Source organism: Nycticebus coucang, chromosome 9 (genome assembly GCF_027406575.1).
Source record: "Nycticebus coucang isolate mNycCou1 chromosome 9, mNycCou1.pri, whole genome shotgun sequence".
NCBI classification, from domain to species: domain Eukaryota; kingdom Metazoa; phylum Chordata; class Mammalia; order Primates; family Lorisidae; genus Nycticebus; species Nycticebus coucang.
This window is the reverse complement of record NC_069788.1, coordinates 45,993,329-46,013,959: the sequence shown is the minus strand read 5'-3', so window position 1 is coordinate 46,013,959 and position 20,631 is coordinate 45,993,329. Positions and strand designations below refer to the sequence as shown.

Here is a 20,631-nt window from a genome sequence, read left to right as displayed (position 1 = left end):
ACTTGGGGATTGGAGACTGCCTGCGTTTGTTTTCTTTCTTTCTTTTTTTTTCTTTGAGACAGAGTCTCACTATGTTGCCTTTGGTAGAGTGCCGTGGCATCACAGCTCACAGCAACTTCAAACTCTTGGGCTCAAGTGATTCTCTTGCCTCAGCCTCCTTAGTAGCTGGGACTACAGGCGTCTGCCACAACTCTTGGCTATTTTTAGAGATGAAGTCTCGTTCTGGTTCAAGCTGGTCTCAAACTCATGAGCTCAGGTAATCCACCCACCTCAGCCTCCCAGAGTGCTAGGATTACAGGTTTGAGCCATGGTACCTGGCCTGCATTTCTTATTATATCATAATACTTTGCATTGTGCAAAGCACTGATGGTTCTAAAGAAAAAACACAGGGTCCTATCCTCAAGGAACTCACATTGAAGGCACAGCAGGTGTAGAAGTAGAAAGAGACACAGTTGCAGGAGAGGCCAAAACCAGGAGCTGTACCATGGGGGAGGGAAGCCCACAGGACAGGAAGTACTGGACAAGGAAAGGCCTACAGAGTAAGAGAGAGGAGCTTCTGGAGGGATGAGAGCTCTAGGGACCTTGGCATCAACAAGAGGTTTCACACAGCTGTGGCAAGGAAACTGTGCTAGGGAGTGGATGGAGGAGAGATCACCAAAGACCTTGTTAGCCAACCCAAGGAGGGAAGGTGCTGAAGGATCATGGGCTTTGAAATCAGTTCTGTGACTTCAGGCAAATTATTTAATCTTCAGCCTTAGTTTTCTCCTCTGTAAAATGATGCTAGTGATTATCCACTTGTTAGGGAGTTGGTGAGAATTCAGGGGCAACAGATGTGAGGGTGCTGAGAAAGAGCTGACTTTTGAATTGGTGGGTGATCATGATCACTTTATCCTAGAGGCTGGGGTGGCATTGAAAAGTTTTAGATGCCAGAAATGGTGAATGGTGGGTGGGTAGATGGGGAATATGGAATGGGCCATGGCCGAGTGTGGAAAGGCATGAGACCTTTGAGACCCAAAGACTCATATCTCTAGTTTGGTGTCTCATAAACTTCTCGTATCTGTCTATCTCTAGTCTCTTGCTATCTCCATTTCTCTTCCTTTTTATCTTACTGTTTTTCTTTCTGCCTCTGTCTGTCCCCCTGCCTGTGTCTCTGGTTCCCTTTTCCTCTCCCTCTACCTTTGCCCACTGACCTTTTGGTCAGGGTAGCAGGGCTCGGGGCTTTGACAGGAGTTATGTCTGCAGTGCCTGCAGCATATGACAGCCCAGACTGCAGCAAAGTCCCCACAGGACCGCTCCAGCTTCAGTTGGGGGACAGCGTGGGCTGGGTGTGTCTCTGTGTTCCTGGGGTCCTCCCACCTCCACCCCAGAGAACTTGCCTTTAAGAGTGGCAGAAAGAGCACTTGATGGTGGGGGCTTGTCAGTGATGGAAGAAGTCTCTTTTTTTTTTTTTTTTTTTGTAGAGACAGAGTTTCACTTTATCGCCCTCGGTAGAGTGCTGTGGCCTCACACAGCTCACAGCAACCTCCAACTCCTGGGCTTAGGCGATTCTCCTGCCTCAGCCTCCCGAGTAGCTGGGACTACAGGCGCCCACCACAACGCCTGGCTATTTTTTTTGTTGCAGTTTGGCCGGGGTCAGATTTGAACCCGCCACCCTCGGTATATGGGGCTAGCGCCCTGCTCACTGAGCCATAGCCTCTGCCCATGGAAGAAGTCTCTTAGGGGACTCAGGAAAGTCTCACTAGTGCCCTGGAATCCCCTGCTCTGGAGGGGGGGGAGGGGGACACAGGTCTCTTCTGTCCTGCTCACTGAGCTGCCTTCTCTCCCAGGCTGGTGGATGACCGCTGTGTGGTGGAGCCTGCAGCTGGGGACCTGGACAACCCCCCTAAGAAGTTCCGAGGTAAGGCCTCCCTCTTCTCAGTCCCAGACATGGGGCTGGATTTATTCAACCATGTTTATCCACAATGGCTGGATAGGGGAGGGCTGGTGCTGTCAGTGGAACCCCCTTGGCTAGCACTGCTCCCATCTTGGCACAGACACACCTCTCCTTCATTTTCTGGGGCCACACCCTATCTCTCAGGGGCACACCCACTTCTGGCCAGGGACCCATTCACCCCCATACTCCCCACCAGGCACAGGGCTTTCTTTGTTTGCATGACTGGGCGTTCCTGAGGGAACAGGGGTGGGAAATAGAATTCCCTCAGGCTTTAGGAGGCCAAGGCGAGAACTCTCCCTGTGCCTCAGTCTCCTCATCCTTACAGAAAGGGGATTGGACTTAATGGTTTCAGAACTCTTTGACCCTGGTTGTATCCTCAGCTCTGTCTTATGGGTGACTTCTGCCCTAGGGGAGCTTCTGGGGCCTAGTCCTGGCTCTGCTCTGTGACCTTGGCCAGTAGTCAGTGGGCTCCTCAGTTCTGCCCTGTGGGCCCAAGGGCTTTTGTGAGGCTTAAGGGATATCCTGGCTGTCATTGTGCCAAGTTAGAGTAAAGTGCTATTGTTGGGATTGCCTGTGAAGGATGAGATTGACATTCAGACAGACAGGTCCTGGGTGTGTGTTAGGTAGGGTGGGGGCAGGCAGGAACACGCTGAGTCTGCCGCCACCATGTCTGCCCTGTGGTTGCTCAGCTCAGGAGGGATTAGTCGAGATTGTGTTTGAGAGGGATGCTGGAAGGGGATGGGATTTAAGGCAGTCTTGTGACATCTTTGGCTGGCTGGCTGCTAGTGGCCTGTCCAGTCCATGGAAGTGCAAGAAGGGGCAAGGGGTTCCTGGCCAGCAGAAGGGCCCCACTTCTGCTATTCTGTTCCTGCTTCTATCACAGTTTCTGAGCAGGGGCTTTTCTGGGGAGGGGGGCACATGTGGGCACCCCTTGCTACCATAGACCCTTTGCCCTACACTGCCTGGCCTCATGCCTCTCACTTCATTCCCTTCCTCTCCCCTTCTCCTGCTTCCCTCCAGCCACACCAGCCTTCCTGCTGCTCCTCCTGTTTATCAGCCACAGTCTCACTTGCTGTGCCCTCTGCCTGAAATGTTCTTACTCTAAACACCCACGGGGCACTCACACTCAGCATCAGGCTTCAGGGAGGCCTTTCCCGACCACTCAGACCACTGAGCCCATCTCCCTTCCCTGCTTTACCTTTCTCCATGGCATGCATCTGACCTGATCCACATATTTTAATGATTTTTGTCTTTTTTCCTCCCTCACTGGAATGTCAGCTCCTCCAGGCAGGGCGGGCAGGGATTTCTGTTGGTTTAGTTTACTTACTGTCTTTTTTGCAGCATCTGCCACATAGTGGGTGCTCAGTACACTTTTGAGGGATAAATGCATTGGACTCCTCTGGCTCCCCCCAGCCCCTGACCCCTCTCTCAGGCCTGGCCATGTCCCATTGATGTGACCCACCCAGAGGTCCCCTGGCTGAGCTCAGCCTTGAAGCCACTGGGCCCAGGCTCTGGGGCTTCCAGGGTGCTTGTGTGGAGCCCTTGCCTGGAGGTGGAGCTCTGATCACACCTGTCCTGGCTCCCTGAAGTTTGAGGTGGGTGGAGATTGGTGGCCTGGGCCTCTCCTGTGGTCAGAAGAACTTTGAAGTGGCTGTTGGAGGGAGGATGCCACTTTAGACGAGGTATTTAGGTGAGTTTTGGGAGGAACTTCGTGAGAGAGAATGTGGTGAGGGCCCAAAGGGTGGGCTGTGCCAGGGTAGGGAGGGGCTGGGGCTGGAAGGAGAAGGCTTATGTGTTGAGGTATGTGTGGGCAGCTTTGTGGTGTGACAGGCTGGTGACAGGGAGGTGGGTGTGGCCAAGGAAGACTTGCCCTAGGCTGCCAGTGGACTGACTTTGGGGCCAATTTTTGACAACAAAAAAGCCACTTAGCAAAACAAATGCTCCTTTGATTTCTTGCCTTCCTCTCCCCTCGCTTCTTCCCACTCCCCCATCCCTTCCTTTCTACTTCCCCAAAGCCTGTGGGCAGAGCCCACCCCAGGATCCCTGGGGCACCCCGTGGTCCCCAAGGCTTCCATGGGCCCAGTCAGCAGAGTGAGGTGGAAGAGAAGGATCCCAACTCCATCTTCATGCCTCTTCTCCACCCCAGGGCCCTTTCTTTCTCTTCTCCTCCTGTTGGGCAGGGAGACCACAATGTAGGTCTCTTGTCTCCAGGTCTGCCTCCAAACCCCAGAGCTCACACCCCTAGCCATGGCGACCCCAGCACAAGTGTGTGGTGGTCATTTGTTCAGACTGGTGGGTGCAGGTGTTGAGCAGCCTCCCTTGGTTGGCCCCCAGCCCACACCTCCTTTCTGCCTCTCCGTGCTCCCAGCTCTATTAAGACATATTTCAACTCTACACAAAAATAAAGAAAAAATAACACACAACCCATGTACTCCATGCTGAGCTTTGTTAAATCCTTTTTGCCATTTTATTTTTATTTGCCATTAGATATTTTTATTTTTAAAGAAATAACATAGCTGTAGCCAAAGCCCCTCTCCAGAGGAGAAATTGGTTTGTCATTCAGGGGCTTGTTTGAACAGTTTCGCTAGTATTACATAAAGGTATATCTGGACAGTATAGAGTATTTCACCCTATAAATTAAAGATAGCCTGCTGTACAAATCTTCTTGCACTTTTTTCATTTTGAACTGTTCTTGAGGGGGCAGCGCCTGTGGCTCAAGGAGTAGGGCGCTGGTCCCATATGTCGGAGGTGGTGGGTTCAAACCCAGCCCCGGCCAAAAACCACAAAAAAAAAAAAAAAGAACTGTTCTTGAAATTTATTTGTGGCTCTCGTTCATTTGTTTAATTGCCATGTAATATTCCACTGGGTGATAAATAGCAACACATTTATTGGCGCACTTGTTGATGGACATTTAGCCCACTTCTAGCTTTTGGTGCTTGTCCCCATGTTGAAGTGAGTCTCTCCTTGGGCTCATAGGCACAGGTTCTTCTGGTACATTCTGAGAAGGGGAAGAGCTGGGTGGGAGGGATACTCTTCCATCACAGGAGCAATGACCCTATGGCTTTCCACAGGGGCTATCACCTCCACACCCACAGACATGAAGGCAGCTCCCCTTGTTCTGCCTACATCCTTGCCACACTAGGTTTAGTCCCACTTACATTTCTTCCAACCTGCTGGGTATGAAATGGCATCTTACTGTGGTCTTCATTTGCCTTTTTTCTACCGGCTAGTGAGGCTGAGCATCTTTTCATCTGTTTATTGGCCACTTGAAATTTTGTTATTCTTTTTCTTCTCTTTTTATGAAAGTAATATAAACATGTGGTCTAGGATCTGGAGGAGAGCCTAGCTCCCCCACCCTGTCCTCACTCACTTCCTGTCTCCCTCCCAGGGGTAACTGTTTTAGGAAATCTGATGAAGCAATTTATTATTATTATTATTTTCTTTTTAGACAGAGCCTCAAGGTGTCACCCTGGGTAGAGTACCGTGGCATCACAGCTCACAGCAACCTCCAACTCCTAGGCTTAAGTGATTCTCTTGCCTAGGGGACTACATTCACAGCTCACAGCAGCCTCCAGCTCTTGGGCTTAGGCGATTGTCTTGCCTCAGCCTCCAGGGTAGCTTCCCAAATCCACAATGCCCAGCTATTTTTTTGTTGTTGTTGCAGTTTGGCCAGGGCCGGGTTTGAACCCGCCACCCTTGGTATAATGGGGCCGGCGCTCTACTCACTGAGCCACAGGTGCTGCCCGGAATTAATATCTTTTAAAGCTCCCCCTACCTTGGATGATTCAATACAGTGGCAGAGGAATTTTGTTTGAGAGAGCAAACAAATTTGGCTGGAGCGCAGCGGCATCATGATAGCTTATTGTAGTCTCAAACTTCTGATAAGTGATCCTCCTCCTTCAGCCTTCCAAGTAGCTGGGACCACAGGCACCCACCACAACTTCTGGCTAATTTTTCTATTTATTGTAGAGACAGAGTTTGTTTTTGCTCAGGCTGGTTTCAAACTTCTTTGCTCAAGTGATCCACCTGCCTCGGCCTCCCAGAGTGCTAGGATTATAGATATGAGATACCATGCACAGCTGGCAGTGGGTTTTTAGAGTGTTAGATGCCTTAGTCAGTTTCAGGTACCTGTCCATTGACTTTCTTTTCTTCTTCTTCTTCTTTTTTTTTTTGCAGATTTTGGCCGGGGCTGGGTTTGAACCCACCACCTCTGGCATATGGGGCTGGTGCCCTACTCCTTTGAGCCACAGGCGCTTTTTTTTTTTTTTTTTTTTTTAAGGGACTGGTCTGTCAAGACCCCATCTCTACTAACAATAGGAAAATTAGTCACTTGTTGTGGCTGGAGCTTGTAGTCCCAGCTACTCAGGAGGCTGAAGCAGGAAGATCACTTGAACCTAGGAGTTTGAGGTTGCTGTGAGCTAGGCTGATGCCATGGCATTCTACCCCGGATGAAACAGAATGAGACGCTATCTCAAAAAATAAAAAATAGTGGGTTCATAGCTCAATGTGACCTGAGACACCCCATTTTAGCCTCCTGAATAGCTAGGACTATAGGCACATACTGCCATGACTGGCTAATTTAAAATTGTTTTTATTTATTTATTTTTATTGCTGGGGATTCATTGAGGGTGCAAGAAACCGGGTTACACTGATTGCATTTGTTAGGTAAAGTCCCTCTTACAATTGTGTCTTGCCCCCAAAAGGTGTGTCACACACCAAGACACCCACCCCCTTCCCTCCTTCCCTCTCTGCTCTTCCTTTCCTCACCCCTCCCTCCTTCTTTCTCTCTCTGCTCTTCTTAAATTGTTTTTGTAGAGACAGGGTCTTGTTATGTTGTCCAGGCTGGTCTTGACCTCTTGGCTTCAAGCAGTTCTCTCACCTCAGCTTCACAAAGTGCTGAGATTATAGCCAAGAGCCACCAGCGCCTAGCCCTATCAACTTTATTTGATGAATAAATAGCCCCTTGTCTGAGGCCTCGCCAGCCCTGTCAGCCCTGTGCCCTTCATCCACAGGCACATGGCCCTGGGACGCATAGTCCTTACTGTAGGAAACCCCCTGGGCCTTCTCCCTTTCCTCTCGGCCTTTGATGCTGCTGCCCCTCCATGGGCCCAGTCTCCTGGTACTTGTCCACCTTTCCTCCTGTCTGCCCTGCTTTGCAATTTGGTGAGAAGCAAAGTTCTGGGCCCCTTCTGAGGTTCTGACAGGGCTGCCTCTGGACAAAGAGCCCAGCACAGTAAAAGTGTAGAGATGTGCATGGGGACAGGGCCTAAATCATCTTTTCATTTGTTTATGTATTTGGTAAGCATCTTCTGATATATTATGTGTGGGGATAAAGGTCTTAGAGGGGGCTGGATGAGGTGGCTCATGCCTGTAATCCTAACACTCTGGGGTTAGGTGATATCTCAGGGTGGCTATTATTCGAATTTCTCTAATAATTAGGGATGATGAGCATTTTTTCATATGTTTGCTGGCCATTTGTCTGTCTTCTTTAGAGAAGATTCTGTTCATCTCTCTTCCTCATTGATGTATGGGATTGTTGGTTTTTTTCTTGTGGATTAATTTAAGTTCTGTATAGATCCTAGTTATTAAGCTTTTGTCTGATTCAAAATATGCAAATATCCTTTCCCATTGGGTAGGTTGTCTGTTTGCTTTAGTTATTGTCCCCTTGGCTGTACAGAAGCTTTTCAGTTTAATTAAATCCCATTTGTTTATTATTGCTGTTGTTGCTATTGCCATGGCGGTCTTCTTCATAAAGTCTTTCCCCAGGCTGATATCTTCCAGTGTTTTTCCTATTCTTTCTTTGAGGATTTTTATCGTTTCATGCCTTAAATTTAAGTCCTTTATTCATCTTGAATCAATTTTTCTGAGTGGAGAAGGGTGCAGGTCCAGTTTCAGTCTTTTACATGTGGATATCCAGTTCTACCAGCACCATTTATTGAATAGGGAGTCTTTCCCCCAGTGGACGTTCTTGTTTGATTTAACGAAGATTAGATGGTTATAAGTTGTTGGTTTCAGTTCCTGGTTTTCTATTCGATTCCAAATGTCTATGTCTCTATTTTTGTGCCAGTACCATGCTATCTTGACCATTATGGCCTTGTAGTACAGCCTAAAATCTGGTATGGTGATACCCCCGGCTTTGTTTTTATTACTAAGAACTGCCTTAGCTATATGGATTTTTTTTCTGGCTCCATACAAAATGCAGAATCATTTTTTCCAAGTCTTGAAAATAGGATGTTGGTATTTTAATAGGGATGGCGTTGAATCGGTAAATTGCTCTGGGAAATATAGACATTTTAACAATGTTGATTCTTCCCATCCATGAGCATGGTATGTTCTTCCATTTGTTAAAGTCCTCTGCTATTTCCTTTCTTAGGGTTTCATAATTTTCTTTATAGAGGTCCTTCACCTCTTTACCTTCACCTCTATACCTCTTATTTAGGTATATTCCTAAATATTTCATTTTCTCTGGGACTATGGTGAAGGGAGTTGCGTCCCTAATTAACCTCTCATCTTGGCTGTTGTTGGCATATACAAAGGCAACTGACTTGTGGACATTGATTTTATATCCCAAGACATTACTGTATTTTTTGATGACTTCCAAGAGTCTTGTGGTTGTGAGTCTTTAGGGTCCTCTGAGTATAAGAGCATATCAAGGGAGAGTAATTTTTTTAAAGATGTAATTTATTTTATTTTATTTTATTTTTTTGCAGTTTTTGGCCCGGGCTGAGTTTGAACCCGCCACCTCTGGCATAAGGGACCAGCGCCCTACCCCTTTGAGCCACAGGCGCCGCCCAAGGGGAGAGTAATTTTTAATAAAATACATATTTTAGAAGGAAATGTTGGGCACAACTAGAAGACCCAAAAGAGCAAATGCTTGCCTTTAAATCATAAATATGGCTGTCATGGGCATGACCGTGAGTGATGGATTTTCTGAAACAGCAAAAACTTCCTGATAAAATTTGAATAGCACAAAGGACAGTTTTCCCTGGGTGTATACTGGATTTGCATTTCTGGAAAATCTAGTGCTCACTAAATTCAAGACAAATATATTTGTGTTTCTGTGTGTGACTGTGGGCCAACAGCACTGGGGTCTGTTCTCGAGTGTTTGAGGTGGGACGTTTACAGTCAGGTATCATGTGGGGGCAGTCTTTGTGGTGCAGGCGTTCAGCATCCCTGTCCTGCCCACTAAGGGCCAGTTGTGACAGTTGATGGTACACCCCAAGTCACCATCCCACCCCAATTTCCAAAACACCTTCAGTGTGGCCCCATCCCCACCACTCTGCTGGGAACTACCCGCATCTAACAAGGCAGTGGCAGCCGCGTGATGACAGGCCTGGAGGGGCTCTAGGAGCCTGTGCCAGCAGGTCTTCAGGCTGACAGAGCCCGTAAAGACATGCTCTCTCCAGCAAACGGAACGCTCACTTCCAGAAGTGATGCCGCTCGTGCTGGTACTGCAGCCTCAGCCTGAACCCCAGAGAGCTGGAGAGTGTGAGCTGTCCCTGGGCCAGGCAGGGCAGCTCATAGAATTGCCATTTTCTGCCCCTCCCTTCAAGGACTTTTTGCCTTCCTTGACCTTTGGCTCACCTAGTTTCTATTCCTGATGGCCTCAGAGGGCCTCTGCATCCTCATGGGCTAGATGGGAAATCCAGTTTTGCTTTAGTTACCCAGGAACAGATGACTGACTTTGACCAGAGAGACGCAGCCTTCCTCTTAGAGGGAACAGGAAAGGGCCTGAAGGAGGGGTCTTAGTCTCTGTGACCCATCCACCCCCAGCTCCCCTCCAGCCTCCTGGCACAGTCTCTTGTGTTCTGTGCTACAATGCTGTCACGAACCCCACAGCGACAGCATGAGAGGGAGTCTCAGGGCCACTGAGGCCACCCCCCTGGTCAGCCTGTGTATCACACTCCTGTGACAAGTTGCTCACCGCTTACAGCCCAGCCAGGCGATTGTCATACAGGCCCTGGTTCATCACTTCACCAGCACCCAGAATCCCCCCTGCTCCTCACACACTCTAGAATAGGATTGCCCAACTTGTGCGTCCTTTGGGTAAGCAGAAAAATCAGATACCCTTTCTGGAGTTTGGACTTACGGAAATGATAATCATTTTGTCTATTTGCCAAAATAAAAATTGCAGTACTAAACATGTTTCTGGCATCTTTTTTTTTTTAGAGATAGAGTCTTACTTTGTCGCCCTCGGTAGAGTGCTGTGGCATCACAGCTCACAGCAACCTCCAATTCCTACAGGTGCCTGCCATAACGCCTGGCTATTTTTTTGTTGTTGCAGTTTGGCCAGGGCCGGGTTCGAACCCACCACCCTCCATATATGGAGCCGGTGCCCTACTCACTGAGCCACAGGCGCCACCCATGTTTCTGGCATTTTGGTCTGCCCTATCTTAGGTCAAGTTCCCTAGAAGTAGAGCCCAGGATGGGTGAATTATTGAGGAAGGGTTTCAGGAGAGAATAGAGTGAGGAAGCTCTTCCTTTCTCAGGCAGGGCAGGGGAAGAGGCTGAATGAGGATGTGGCTTGAGGGGAAGATGATCCTCAGCTGGGGAGTGTGAGCTGTCCCTGGGACAGTCCCTTCCAGAGGTTGTGCTTTTCTATGCCTGTGCCACCCATTGGGCTGTCCCTTGGGAGGAGGGTATGTCATTGTTCAGACATCTGTGGACAAGATGCTTTCTGTTGGTCAAGGCAGTTGTCCAGATAAGTGTGCAGATGTGAGCTGTTAGCTGCCAATACCTGTGAAAGCTGTCCAGACATAGGGTGAGGCTCCTGGAGCCTTTGGTGAATCCTCCATGGGGAAGAGGGCACATGCCACCCCCAGGTGAGACTCCTTCTTCTCAGCATAATCCAGGATGTTCCAAATTCTTCTATGGGGTTCTTCCAACCATTGCCTCTCTATCCACATAGGGGCAGGAGAGTGGGGAGGGGTTGGGAGAGCAGAGCTACTGGCTGGGGCTTTTTCCAAGGAAGGCCCTGAGCCCCAGATGAATGCCCTCCCTTACCTGTCCACCGCAGACTGCCTCTTCAAGGTGTGCCCCATGAACCGCTACTCAGCCCAGAAGCAGTACTGGAAGGCCAAGCAGACAAAGCAGGACAAGGAGAAGATCGCGGATGTGGTGCTGCTGCAGAAGCTGCAGGTGTGTGTGTGCACACAGGGGTGCATCTGTCTATATGCACCAGAGACCTGGGTGCGCATGCAGGGGTGCATCTGTCTATATGCACCAGAAACCTGGACGTGCACGCTGTGGTGCATCTGTCTATATGCACCAGAGATCTGGACGTGCACGCAGGGGTGCATCTGTTTATATGCACCAGAGATCTGGACGTGCACGCAGGGGTGCATCTGTTTATGTGCACCAGAGATCTGGACGTGCACGCAGGGGTGCATCTGTCTATATGCACCAGAGATCTGGACGTGCACGCAGGGGTGCATCTGTCTATATGCACCAGAGATCTGGACGTGCATGCAGGGCCACTGCTTGTCAGAGCCAGTAGGAGCCCTATGGCTAAGCTGAATGATTTTTAAGAACTCAGTATGCAAGAAACTGGTGTGAGTTGCTGTGAATGAGGGCAGATGGGGGAGTAGGGTGTCCTCCCAGTGACCTTAGTGGTCTGTACATAGTATTGCTAATTAGAAGAAGATACCCCTTCCTCCAGGCTGGCACAGCCCTGTGCCAGGGCACATGGCTCAGTAAATGTAGTTTTGATACCATAGAGCAATGAACAACCTGTATAGCTGTACATGGAGTTCCCGTCGGCTCTAGGGAACTCAATTTGAGATCCCTGGATCTAGTCTTAACCTCTCGTCTGTTTTACAGAGTTGGAGCCTGGGGCCCTTAGATGTCTGTCTGTGAGTTTGCAGTAGAGCTAGATGGCCCCCAAATCTCTGATTCACCCTGGGTTGCTCGGACACATGTCATGTTGCTAGGGCCTGCCAGTTGTTCATGGGCTCCTTGTGGGCAGTGGTTCAGTTCACATCCTGGGCAGTCTCCTCTGGACAGAGCTCAGGGTCCTAACTCCAGTCCCGATAGAAATGAGAGTGGGAGGCTTTGGTTGTGCTCTGTGGAAGGTCACACTGTCTATGGCAACCCTCTCTAGCTGCCACCTTCACCCTGGTCTCAATAACAGGACTTTGGGGGAGAGAATGGCAGAGAACCTCCCCTGCCAGAGAGTGCCAGTCTGATGGAGGAAACAAGGCCCTTGCACTCCAGGAGCCTCTAATCTGATGGAGGAGATATAGCCTCTGCCCTCAGGAAATCCCTAGCCTGCTAGAGGAGACAGAGCACCCATCTCCCCAGGCAGCTTCCAGTCTAACAGGAGACAGAAGTGCCTAAAAAATGTTTCTAATGGGATGTGAACCAAATTCTCTAGGCCACCAATGGTGGATCCGTCAGAGTTGGATACGGCCAGTCATGAAAGGCTTCCTGGAGGCAGTGGGCTGGGAGTGCACACGGTTTTGGAACAGAGGTTCACAGAGGAGTTGGGGTGAAGAAGGGAGCCAGGCAGTGTCACTAAGTAACCCCCTGCTGGGGCTTAGGCTGGAGCAGAGGACCAGTATCAGGCATCAGAAGTCTGGTGAGATGGGGTGGGTGGTGAGGCATAGCTTTAGGTTGCTGGGGTGTTGGGCAGAGGGGCTTAGCTCCTGCCAGCATACCCCTCCAGGGAAGGTGGGGCACAGGGTGAGGGGTTCAGCTCCTTGGGCCCTGTGTGCTGTCCCTCTGCACTCTGAGCCTCAGGCCCTCATTGATAGTGGGAGGGCGTGGCTAGATGGCCGAGGGTCACTCTGGGGGCAGTGGTAGGAGCTGGGGTGTAGTCCCAAGGAGTCCCAGAGTCCAGGGTGAGTGTGTGTGTTTTTGTGCTCATGTGTGTACCTGTGTGGAGATGGGGGGATGTCTCCCTCTGGGAGCAGCTCTGGAGTCCACTCTTCACTTCTGTGTGTGTCTGCCTAGCATGCAGCTCAGATGGAACAGAAGCAAAATGACACGGAGAACAAGAAGGTGCATGGGGATGTCGTCAAGTATGGCAGTGTGATCCAGGTGAGCTCTGCCTGCATCTTGTCAGTTTCCCTCTTGCTAAGGGTCTGGGCTGGTGCTGGGGAAGGGGTACCAGTAGACACTACCCTCTGCACAGGTGTTCGCAATGAATGGGGGCCCCTGTGGACTGTGTGTCTGGGCCTGTGTGTGTCTGCTGTGTGGCCTGCATAGCTGTGTGGGGGTGTGTTTTTTAACATAGTGGTCACAGCACAGAGTCTGGAGCCACACTGTCTGGGCTCAAATCCTGGCCCTGCCACTCCTCAATGGTGTGACTTTGGGCAAGTTACTTAACTTCCTGATGTCTGAGCTTCTCCAGCTGCAAAATCAGGCCAGTAACAGTAGCTCCCTCTTGGAATTAGGATTGTTGTAAGATTGCATGAGCTGATATAAGTAAAGTATGTAAAACAGTTTCTTTTTTGTGATTAACTGACTGGTGATTACCTGGGGCAGCGTGAGCCTATGTGACTGCTTGTTATTGTGTGTATGTCTGTGTGTTTATGACAATGTATCTGACACTGTACGTGCATGAGGGATCCAGTGGGTCCCTCCTGCTGCCTCCTTGATGGGCTGGCCCCTCCTAGTGACCTCACCCCTGCCCTACCTGCCCCCCAGCTCCTGCACATGAAGAGTAACAAGTACCTGACAGTGAATAAGCGGCTGCCAGCCCTGCTGGAGAAGAACGCCATGCGGGTCACATTGGATGCCACGGGCAACGAGGGCTCCTGGCTCTTTATCCAGCCCTTCTGGAAGCTGCGGAGCAATGGGGACAATGTAAGGACAAGGCTGGGCTGGAGGGGCCTGGTGAAAGGGGCAGCCCACATCTCCAGAGAGGCTCCCATAGTGTCTTTGATGTGGAGACCAGAAAAGGATTGCCCATTTCTTAGAAGGGCGGACTGAGACCCAGACAGAGGCCTGGAGGCCTGGCAGTGGGAGAGGCCCTGCCCTTCCCACTCTCACTGCTCCACCTGTTTGCTGTAGGTGGTTGTGGGGGACAAGGTGATCCTGAATCCTGTCAACGCCGGGCAGCCTCTGCATGCCAGCAATTATGAGCTCAGCGACAACGCAGGCTGCAAGGAGGTGAGTAGGTGGATGGGGCTGGCCCTGCAGTGGAGGGATGTCCACATACCCCTGATGGTATAGACACCCACTCCCTGCCACAGCCCCAGCCCCATCTGGCCCTGGAGGCGCTGGGTCTCCCTGCACCGCACCTGTCTCCCGACACTGCCCTCATCTTCCACCCCACAGGCTGGCAGCCCTAGGGAAGCTAGACTGGGGTCTGGGGTTCCTGGCTGGGAGAAGATCTCTTCTTGTGCTATGATAGTGGCTGGGCTAGTTCCTCCCTTTCCCTCTCCAGGCCCTAGAACTATCCTTTTCTCAGCAGCTAGGGTCTGCCTGGCATCATGGGCCTCTCTGCCTTTCTCCAGGTCAACTCTGTAAACTGCAACACCAGCTGGAAGATTAACCTGTTCATGCAGTTCCGGGACCACCTAGAGGAGGTGTTGAAAGGGGTAAGGACTGGGAGCCCCTTCTACCACCACCCTGCCTGGCTGGCTGCCCAGTCCCCCTTTGACAGGTCCCTCTTCTACTTCCTGCCATTTCCCAGCCACCAGGCCCCAAGTCCCTGCCTTAACCCTGGCTCTGCCTTCTCTGAGGGCCACGCCCACGTGGCCCAGCTGGACTGCCTCTTTTCTTGTCTCTGGCCACAACCCCCCTCCATCCTCTCTGGCTTCTGGCTAGCTTCTGTTTTCTGTCTTGCTAAGGGGATATCACTAGAGTAGGGGTCCCTACCCCCCACCTTGGGTGGGTGGACAGCCTTATATAGCACCTAGTCCCCTCTACTACTCCTGCTACCTGAGCTAGACCTCTTACCCTTTGCCCTGTGGCCTTTTTGGCAAGAAATTGAGGCTGCCTCATCTGCTAAGTCATTACCTAAGCCCTGGTCCCAGACATGCTGATGTGTGGATTAGTAAGGGAGGGGGCCTGGGAGATACTGCAGTAGAGATTGGGAGAGTTGGGATCTCAAGGCAGAGCGAGCTGCCTGGGGTCATGGGAGGGACCATTTGAGAAACCTTGAAAACGTGTGGGGGTAGATGGGAGAGTTCAGAGGTGTCTTGAGTGGGGCTCTGAGGGATGGAACCAGTCTACGGGGTATGAGTGGTCTTGTGGGAGGGCAGATGGGAGGAGTGGGTTTGGGGAGGCTCCTTATCAAGGGGAACAGGCTAGGATACTGGTTAGAGAAGCAGGTGACAGGCCTGAGAGCAGCTGCCCTGAGAGGCCTTCCCCTGCCCTCCTCTCTAGTCAAGCTATTGTTAGACTCTTTGGCCTCTTCCCTGCCTCAGTCCCCACCCTCCTCATCTCTCCCACCTCCCAGGCTGTTTCCACCCATGCTCTACCTTTTCCCGCCCCTCCTTAAGCCTGTACATTATTCACACATCAGTCAAGGCCCAACCCACGCACCACCCCTCCCAGGGGCCTTCCCTGATGACACGTTCCAGCCCTGGATCTGTGCAGCACTGAGAAAAATGAAGCATCACTTGGTGCTACCCAGAGTGGTTTCTGGTTCTTCTGTCAGGGCTCTGAGGTTAGATTATAGAAGGTTAGATTACAACTCAGAAGCAAGACTTTTTCATGCAAAGTCCACCCCTATTTTGCTCTCACCCTTCACACCTGGGCACAGAAGTCACTAGATTCTTCCCTAGTGACCCGCCCCATCTATGTGTAGTCACTCATCCATGCGTTCTTGCATTTTCCTGCATCCACTCCACAGCTGTTCACTGAGTCCTTGCGTGTAGTGCTGTGTTCAGTGGAGGAAAGTGGAATAGTGATGATAGTAGGTGCGGCAGCTTTGCCTGGGGAGCTATGGGCCCAGGCTCAATGGGAGGAAATGTGGTGGAAAGATAGGGTGTGTGTCCTGGAACCAATTCACATCCCATTTGCCACTAGATGTGTGACCCTTGGCAGGATGCTTATCTTCTCTGGGCCTACATTTCTCTGCCCTTTAAAATAGGGATAATGATGTATGTACCCAGAGGGTTGGTGTGAGGATCTTGTAAAGTGAGAAGATTCTTGTCAAGTTTGTGCACTGGCCAGATGCAGTAAGTGTGCCGTGTTACTTCATTATATCGCAATCCTCACAATTTCTGCAGGGAGGTCACAGAATTCCCCTTTTACAAAAGAGGCGACTGAGGGGCAAAGACATTAAGGAACTTGTTCAAGGTCACACAGCTTTTAAGAGCAGAGCCAGGACCCTAAACTGTGTCCAAAACCATAGAGACACCCTCCAGGCTGGGCATGAACTGATATTTAGGCAGAAAGAGCCCTGGGAGAGGTGATTCCCTCCTTCATGGAGAGGGTGACTGGAGATAGGCCATTACAGGCTAGACAGGGTGTCTAGAGGTACAGATAGGGAAGAAGGCTGTCAAAGGAGGGTTTGGACAACGGAAGGCCTGGGAAGACACTGGATTCAGGCTCTGGGAGGAGGGCAGTGGGCAGAGTGCCTGAGTGCCTGGCTCTGGCTGCCCTATGGGGTGGCTCTGCTCTGGAAGGAGCAAGAGGCACCCTGCCATCTGTTGCCTGCATCTGAGGCAGGTGGGGCTGGGCCTAGGAGGGTCCTGGAGCTAGGGGGCACTTTGTGCTGAGTCCATGCCCCACCACTTGCAGGGAGATGTGGTCCGGCTGTTCCACGCAGAGCAGGAGAAGTTCTTGACGTGTGACGAGTACAAGGGCAAGCTGCAGGTGTTCCTGCGCACCACGCTGCGCCAGTCTGCCACCTCGGCCACCAGCTCCAATGCCCTCTGGGAGGTGGAGGTCAGAGTCCTGCTTCCCACACCTGGACTCAGCCCTGGACTTCACCCCTCCCTCTTCCCCATCACCCTGGAGAGAGAGATGTTAGCCTCCACTTGTCCTCTGAGCCCCTTGGGAGCCAAGAGGCCAAGGAGGGTCCAGGCACCCACCTACCCAGAGATCTCCAGGCCTCCTCAGGGTTGGGGGCCCCTCCCTGGCCATCTCTTCTTCCTGCCTTACCCCTGCACATCCCCAGGTGGTTCACCATGACCCCTGCCGTGGAGGAGCTGGCCACTGGAATGGCCTATACCGCTTCAAGCACCTGGCCACGGGCAACTACCTGGCTGCAGAGGTGAGTGAGAAGCAGAGGGCATTTTAGGAGTCAGGCTGTGTACGCCACATGGGCATGCAGGAGCACATGTGCACACACCTGCAGACGCAGACACGAGTGACCACGCACCTGGCTTATCTGTACTCATGTGTTTACTTACCAAGTATTGTCAAATAAGCGCATGATTGTAAATAAGCCTAATAAATGTTAATGTGCACCTACTATTTGCCCGGCACTATTCTAGGTACAGAGGATAGAGCAATGAGCAAAATTCCTAGCCTGTCCATAATGCACACACTTGTGCATTTGGGCACATTGGTGTGTGTTGGTGTGATGTGTATTTGTTCATTTGTGAATCTATGGAGAAGAGCCACAAAGGGCTCCCCTTGGAGTGACATGGGTTTTAGAGCTGGGATCGGTACCCCAGGGAGGGTGGGGGTTGCCTTTCTGAACCCAGGGCCCTATGTGGATGACCTTGTTTTAGGGTGGGGTCACGTGGATATAGCTTGGTGTCCAGTAGCTCTCCCCATCTTGTATCTGTCCAGGAGAACCCCAGCTACAAAGGTGATGCCTCAGACCCCAAGGCAGTAGGAATGGTGAGAGACAAAGAGTGACCAGGGGCCTCTCTGGGAGTGGAAGGGGCATGGGAGACCCTGAAGCCCTGGGCGGTGGGGCTGGAGGGAGGAGGTCTCTTTGGTGGGATCCTAGGTGGTTTTAGGGTCTGAGAGGAGGGAGGGACACATGACTGATTTGAGGTCCCACTGCAGGGTGCTCAGGGCCGCACAGCCCGCAGGAATGCTGGGGAGAAGATCAAGTACCGCCTGGTGGCTGTGCCCCATGGCAATGACATTGCCTCTCTCTTTGAGTTGGACCCTACCACATTGCAGAAAACTGATTCCTTCGTGCCCCGGTGGGTATGCACTGTGTGTGCCTGGAGGCCAGCCGGGGGTACCCAGGCTGGGCCTTTCTGTCTCTGGGACTCTTCCAGTCCCTCACTACTCTGTCCTTTTGAGGTCCTTTGGGGTCTTTGTGGGTCTAGGGTCTTTGCAGGTCTTTTTGGTTTTGGAAATGGGGACAAATCTGGAGACTTCTGCAAAGGAAGCGGTTACAGCCAGGGTGTAGGGCTTGCTCTGCCATCCTTCCCTGGCTTCAGACTTCTTGCCTAGAAGGACACCAACCGCCCCTGTCCCATGACTGTTGAGGGTGTGGAGTAAGGTGGAGCATGTGATGGTGCTGGAGAGGGAGACTGGGCAGGCAGTGGGTGATGTGCCACATATGCTTCTGTGTCCCTGCCCTCCCACCCGCCTGCAGGAACTCATATGTCCGGCTACGGCACCTCTGCACCAACACCTGGATCCAGAGCACCAATGTGCCCATTGACGTGGAGGAGGAGCGGCCCATCCGGCTTATGGTTCGGGCCGCCTGGGGCAGGGGGTAGGGTAGGAGCCAGAGCTTGTCCCCAGATGCCCTGCTGATCCCTGTCCCTGCAGCTGGGCACTTGCCCCACCAAGGAAGACAAGGAGGCCTTTGCTATCGTGTCAGTGCCTGTGTCTGAGATCCGAGACCTGGATTTTGCCAACGATGCCAGCTCTATGCTGGCCAGTGCTGTGGACAAACTCAGTGAGGGCTTCATCAGCCAGAATGATCGCAGGTGGGCTGCATGGGCAGAGCTGCTGAGGTTTCTGTGTGATCTTGGGAGTCACAAAGCAGAAGCTGAGCAGTCAGGGCCAGGGTGGAGGAGATGGAGGTGGGGATTGGTCCTGTGGCCCTGGCTGAGCCTAGGCCTCTGAAGTTGGGTGCCTTCCTCACTGCTCACATAGTCCCAGACTAATCCTATGATGGAGCCATTGTTACCTTGCTTTACTAATGATGGGACTGAGGCTCAGAGAGGGTAAGATGCTTGCCCAGGGTCACACAGCTAGTAAGTGGCAGAGTCAGGATGTAAATGCAGACCCCATCCACATTAAACACTCTGCCACGTGCCCTGCAGTTCTTTTCCCAATTGGAGTATTCTAAGATTCTGTCTTGGGACACTTCAGCATCCAGGGTGTAGGGGCCTGATTGTTTTGAGAGCAGATCAGTGTAAAGTTGGGGAGAGAAGCTGTAGGCTGATGATGGGGGTTTGTGCTCTGGGGGCTAGTAAGTGACCTCAGGAAAGCCATGCTTTGGGAAGGGCTGGTTACCCACAGGGCAACTTACACTCCTCATTTACCATGCTTTGGCCAGGTTTGTCATACAGCTGCTGGAGGACCTGGTGTTCTTTGTCAGTGATGTCCCTAACAATGGGCAGAATGTTCTGGATATCATGGTCACCAAGCCCAACCGGGAACGGCAGAAGCTGATGCGGGAGCAGAATATCCTCAAACAGGTGCTTTTGTGCGTATGAGTGGGGACAGCCTGCTTGGGTTTCTCTGCTGATTCTCATCACCCTTTTTTTCCTTTTTTTTTTTTAAGTCTCACTCTGCTGCCCTCAGTAGAGTGCCATGGCGTTATAGCTCACAGCAACCTCTTGAGCTTAGGCGATTCTCTTGCCTCAGTCTCCCTAGTAGCTGGGACTATAGGCGCCCGCCACTACGCCTGGCTATTTTCTTTTGTTGTTGTTGTTGCAGTTTGGCCAGGGCCAGGTTTGAACCTGCCATCCTTGGTATATGGGGCCGGCACCCTACCTACTGAGCCACAGGCGCTGCCCTCATCACCGCTTTTTTTTTTTTTTTTTTAAAAAAGAATGTCTATGGGCATGACCAAGTACCTACTTGTACTGACTCGTGATCCCCACTGTAGAGGAGGTGCCGTTATCATTACTCCTGTTTTACTGAGGACCCTGAAGCGCAGAGACTGGGTAGCTAGCCCAGACAACATAGCTAGGAAGCAGCAGGTGAGGATTTGAACTCATGATGCCAGGCCCAGAACTTGGCATTTTAAAACAAAACCTTTCCTAAGTTTTTATCATGACGATTTTCAAATGTTGAGAAAATATTTAAAGAATAGTATGGCCAACATGGTGCACCTGCCATCTGAATTCAGTTGTTACCATTTTGCCAGTTTGGATTTATGTAACTGTCTGTGCATCCATCCCTCCATCCATGCAGTTCAAATCCAGTAGAGCCTCTGTAAGTTGACCACCCCAGGGACTGTCACAAACTTGTCAACACACAGAGGTGGTTGACATAAGGAACTAGGCCTGTGTGCTGATAGGTACATGTGATGCATGTCTGGTCTATGAAAATTAGGTCAACTTGACAGGAGGCTGAGGCAAGAAAATTGCTTAAGCCCAGGAGTTGGAGGTTGCTGTGAGCTGTGCCTCCACGGCACTCTTTGGAAGGCAATAAAGTGAGACTATCTCAAAAAAAGAAAGAAAATTAGGTCAACTTGAGGTGGTTGGTGTAGGGAGGTAGTCAGCTATGGAGGTTCGACTGTAGGTTGTGCCTATCCTGAAATTTTTCAGCATGATCTCCTAAGAATAAGGACATGATCCTGTATAACCACAGTACCATTAACATACCTAAGAAAATTAATGCCTAAGTAATACCTAAGACTGGGTATTACTACT

The 20,631-nt window shown here is 51.1% G+C and overlaps 1 protein-coding gene across 1 annotated transcript in view; it reads left to right on the top strand.

The window, feature by feature from the left end:
- The window catches only part of ITPR3 (inositol 1,4,5-trisphosphate receptor type 3), a 68,662-nt gene that overhangs the window by 16,773 nt on the left and 31,258 nt on the right, over positions 1–20,631 (top strand). Inside the window, exons 2-14 of the mRNA XM_053601564.1 lie at positions 1,827–1,897; positions 10,950–11,071; positions 12,884–12,970; positions 13,580–13,738; positions 13,946–14,044; positions 14,392–14,475; positions 16,628–16,774; positions 17,007–17,102; positions 17,627–17,677; positions 17,849–17,991; positions 18,393–18,492; positions 18,572–18,732; positions 19,308–19,449. Coding sequence (XP_053457539.1) covers positions 1,827–1,897; positions 10,950–11,071; positions 12,884–12,970; positions 13,580–13,738; positions 13,946–14,044; positions 14,392–14,475; positions 16,628–16,774; positions 17,007–17,102; positions 17,627–17,677; positions 17,849–17,991; positions 18,393–18,492; positions 18,572–18,732; positions 19,308–19,449 — 1,462 coding nt within the window. The remainder of the gene's footprint in view (positions 1–1,826; positions 1,898–10,949; positions 11,072–12,883; positions 12,971–13,579; positions 13,739–13,945; positions 14,045–14,391; positions 14,476–16,627; positions 16,775–17,006; positions 17,103–17,626; positions 17,678–17,848; positions 17,992–18,392; positions 18,493–18,571; positions 18,733–19,307; positions 19,450–20,631) is intronic.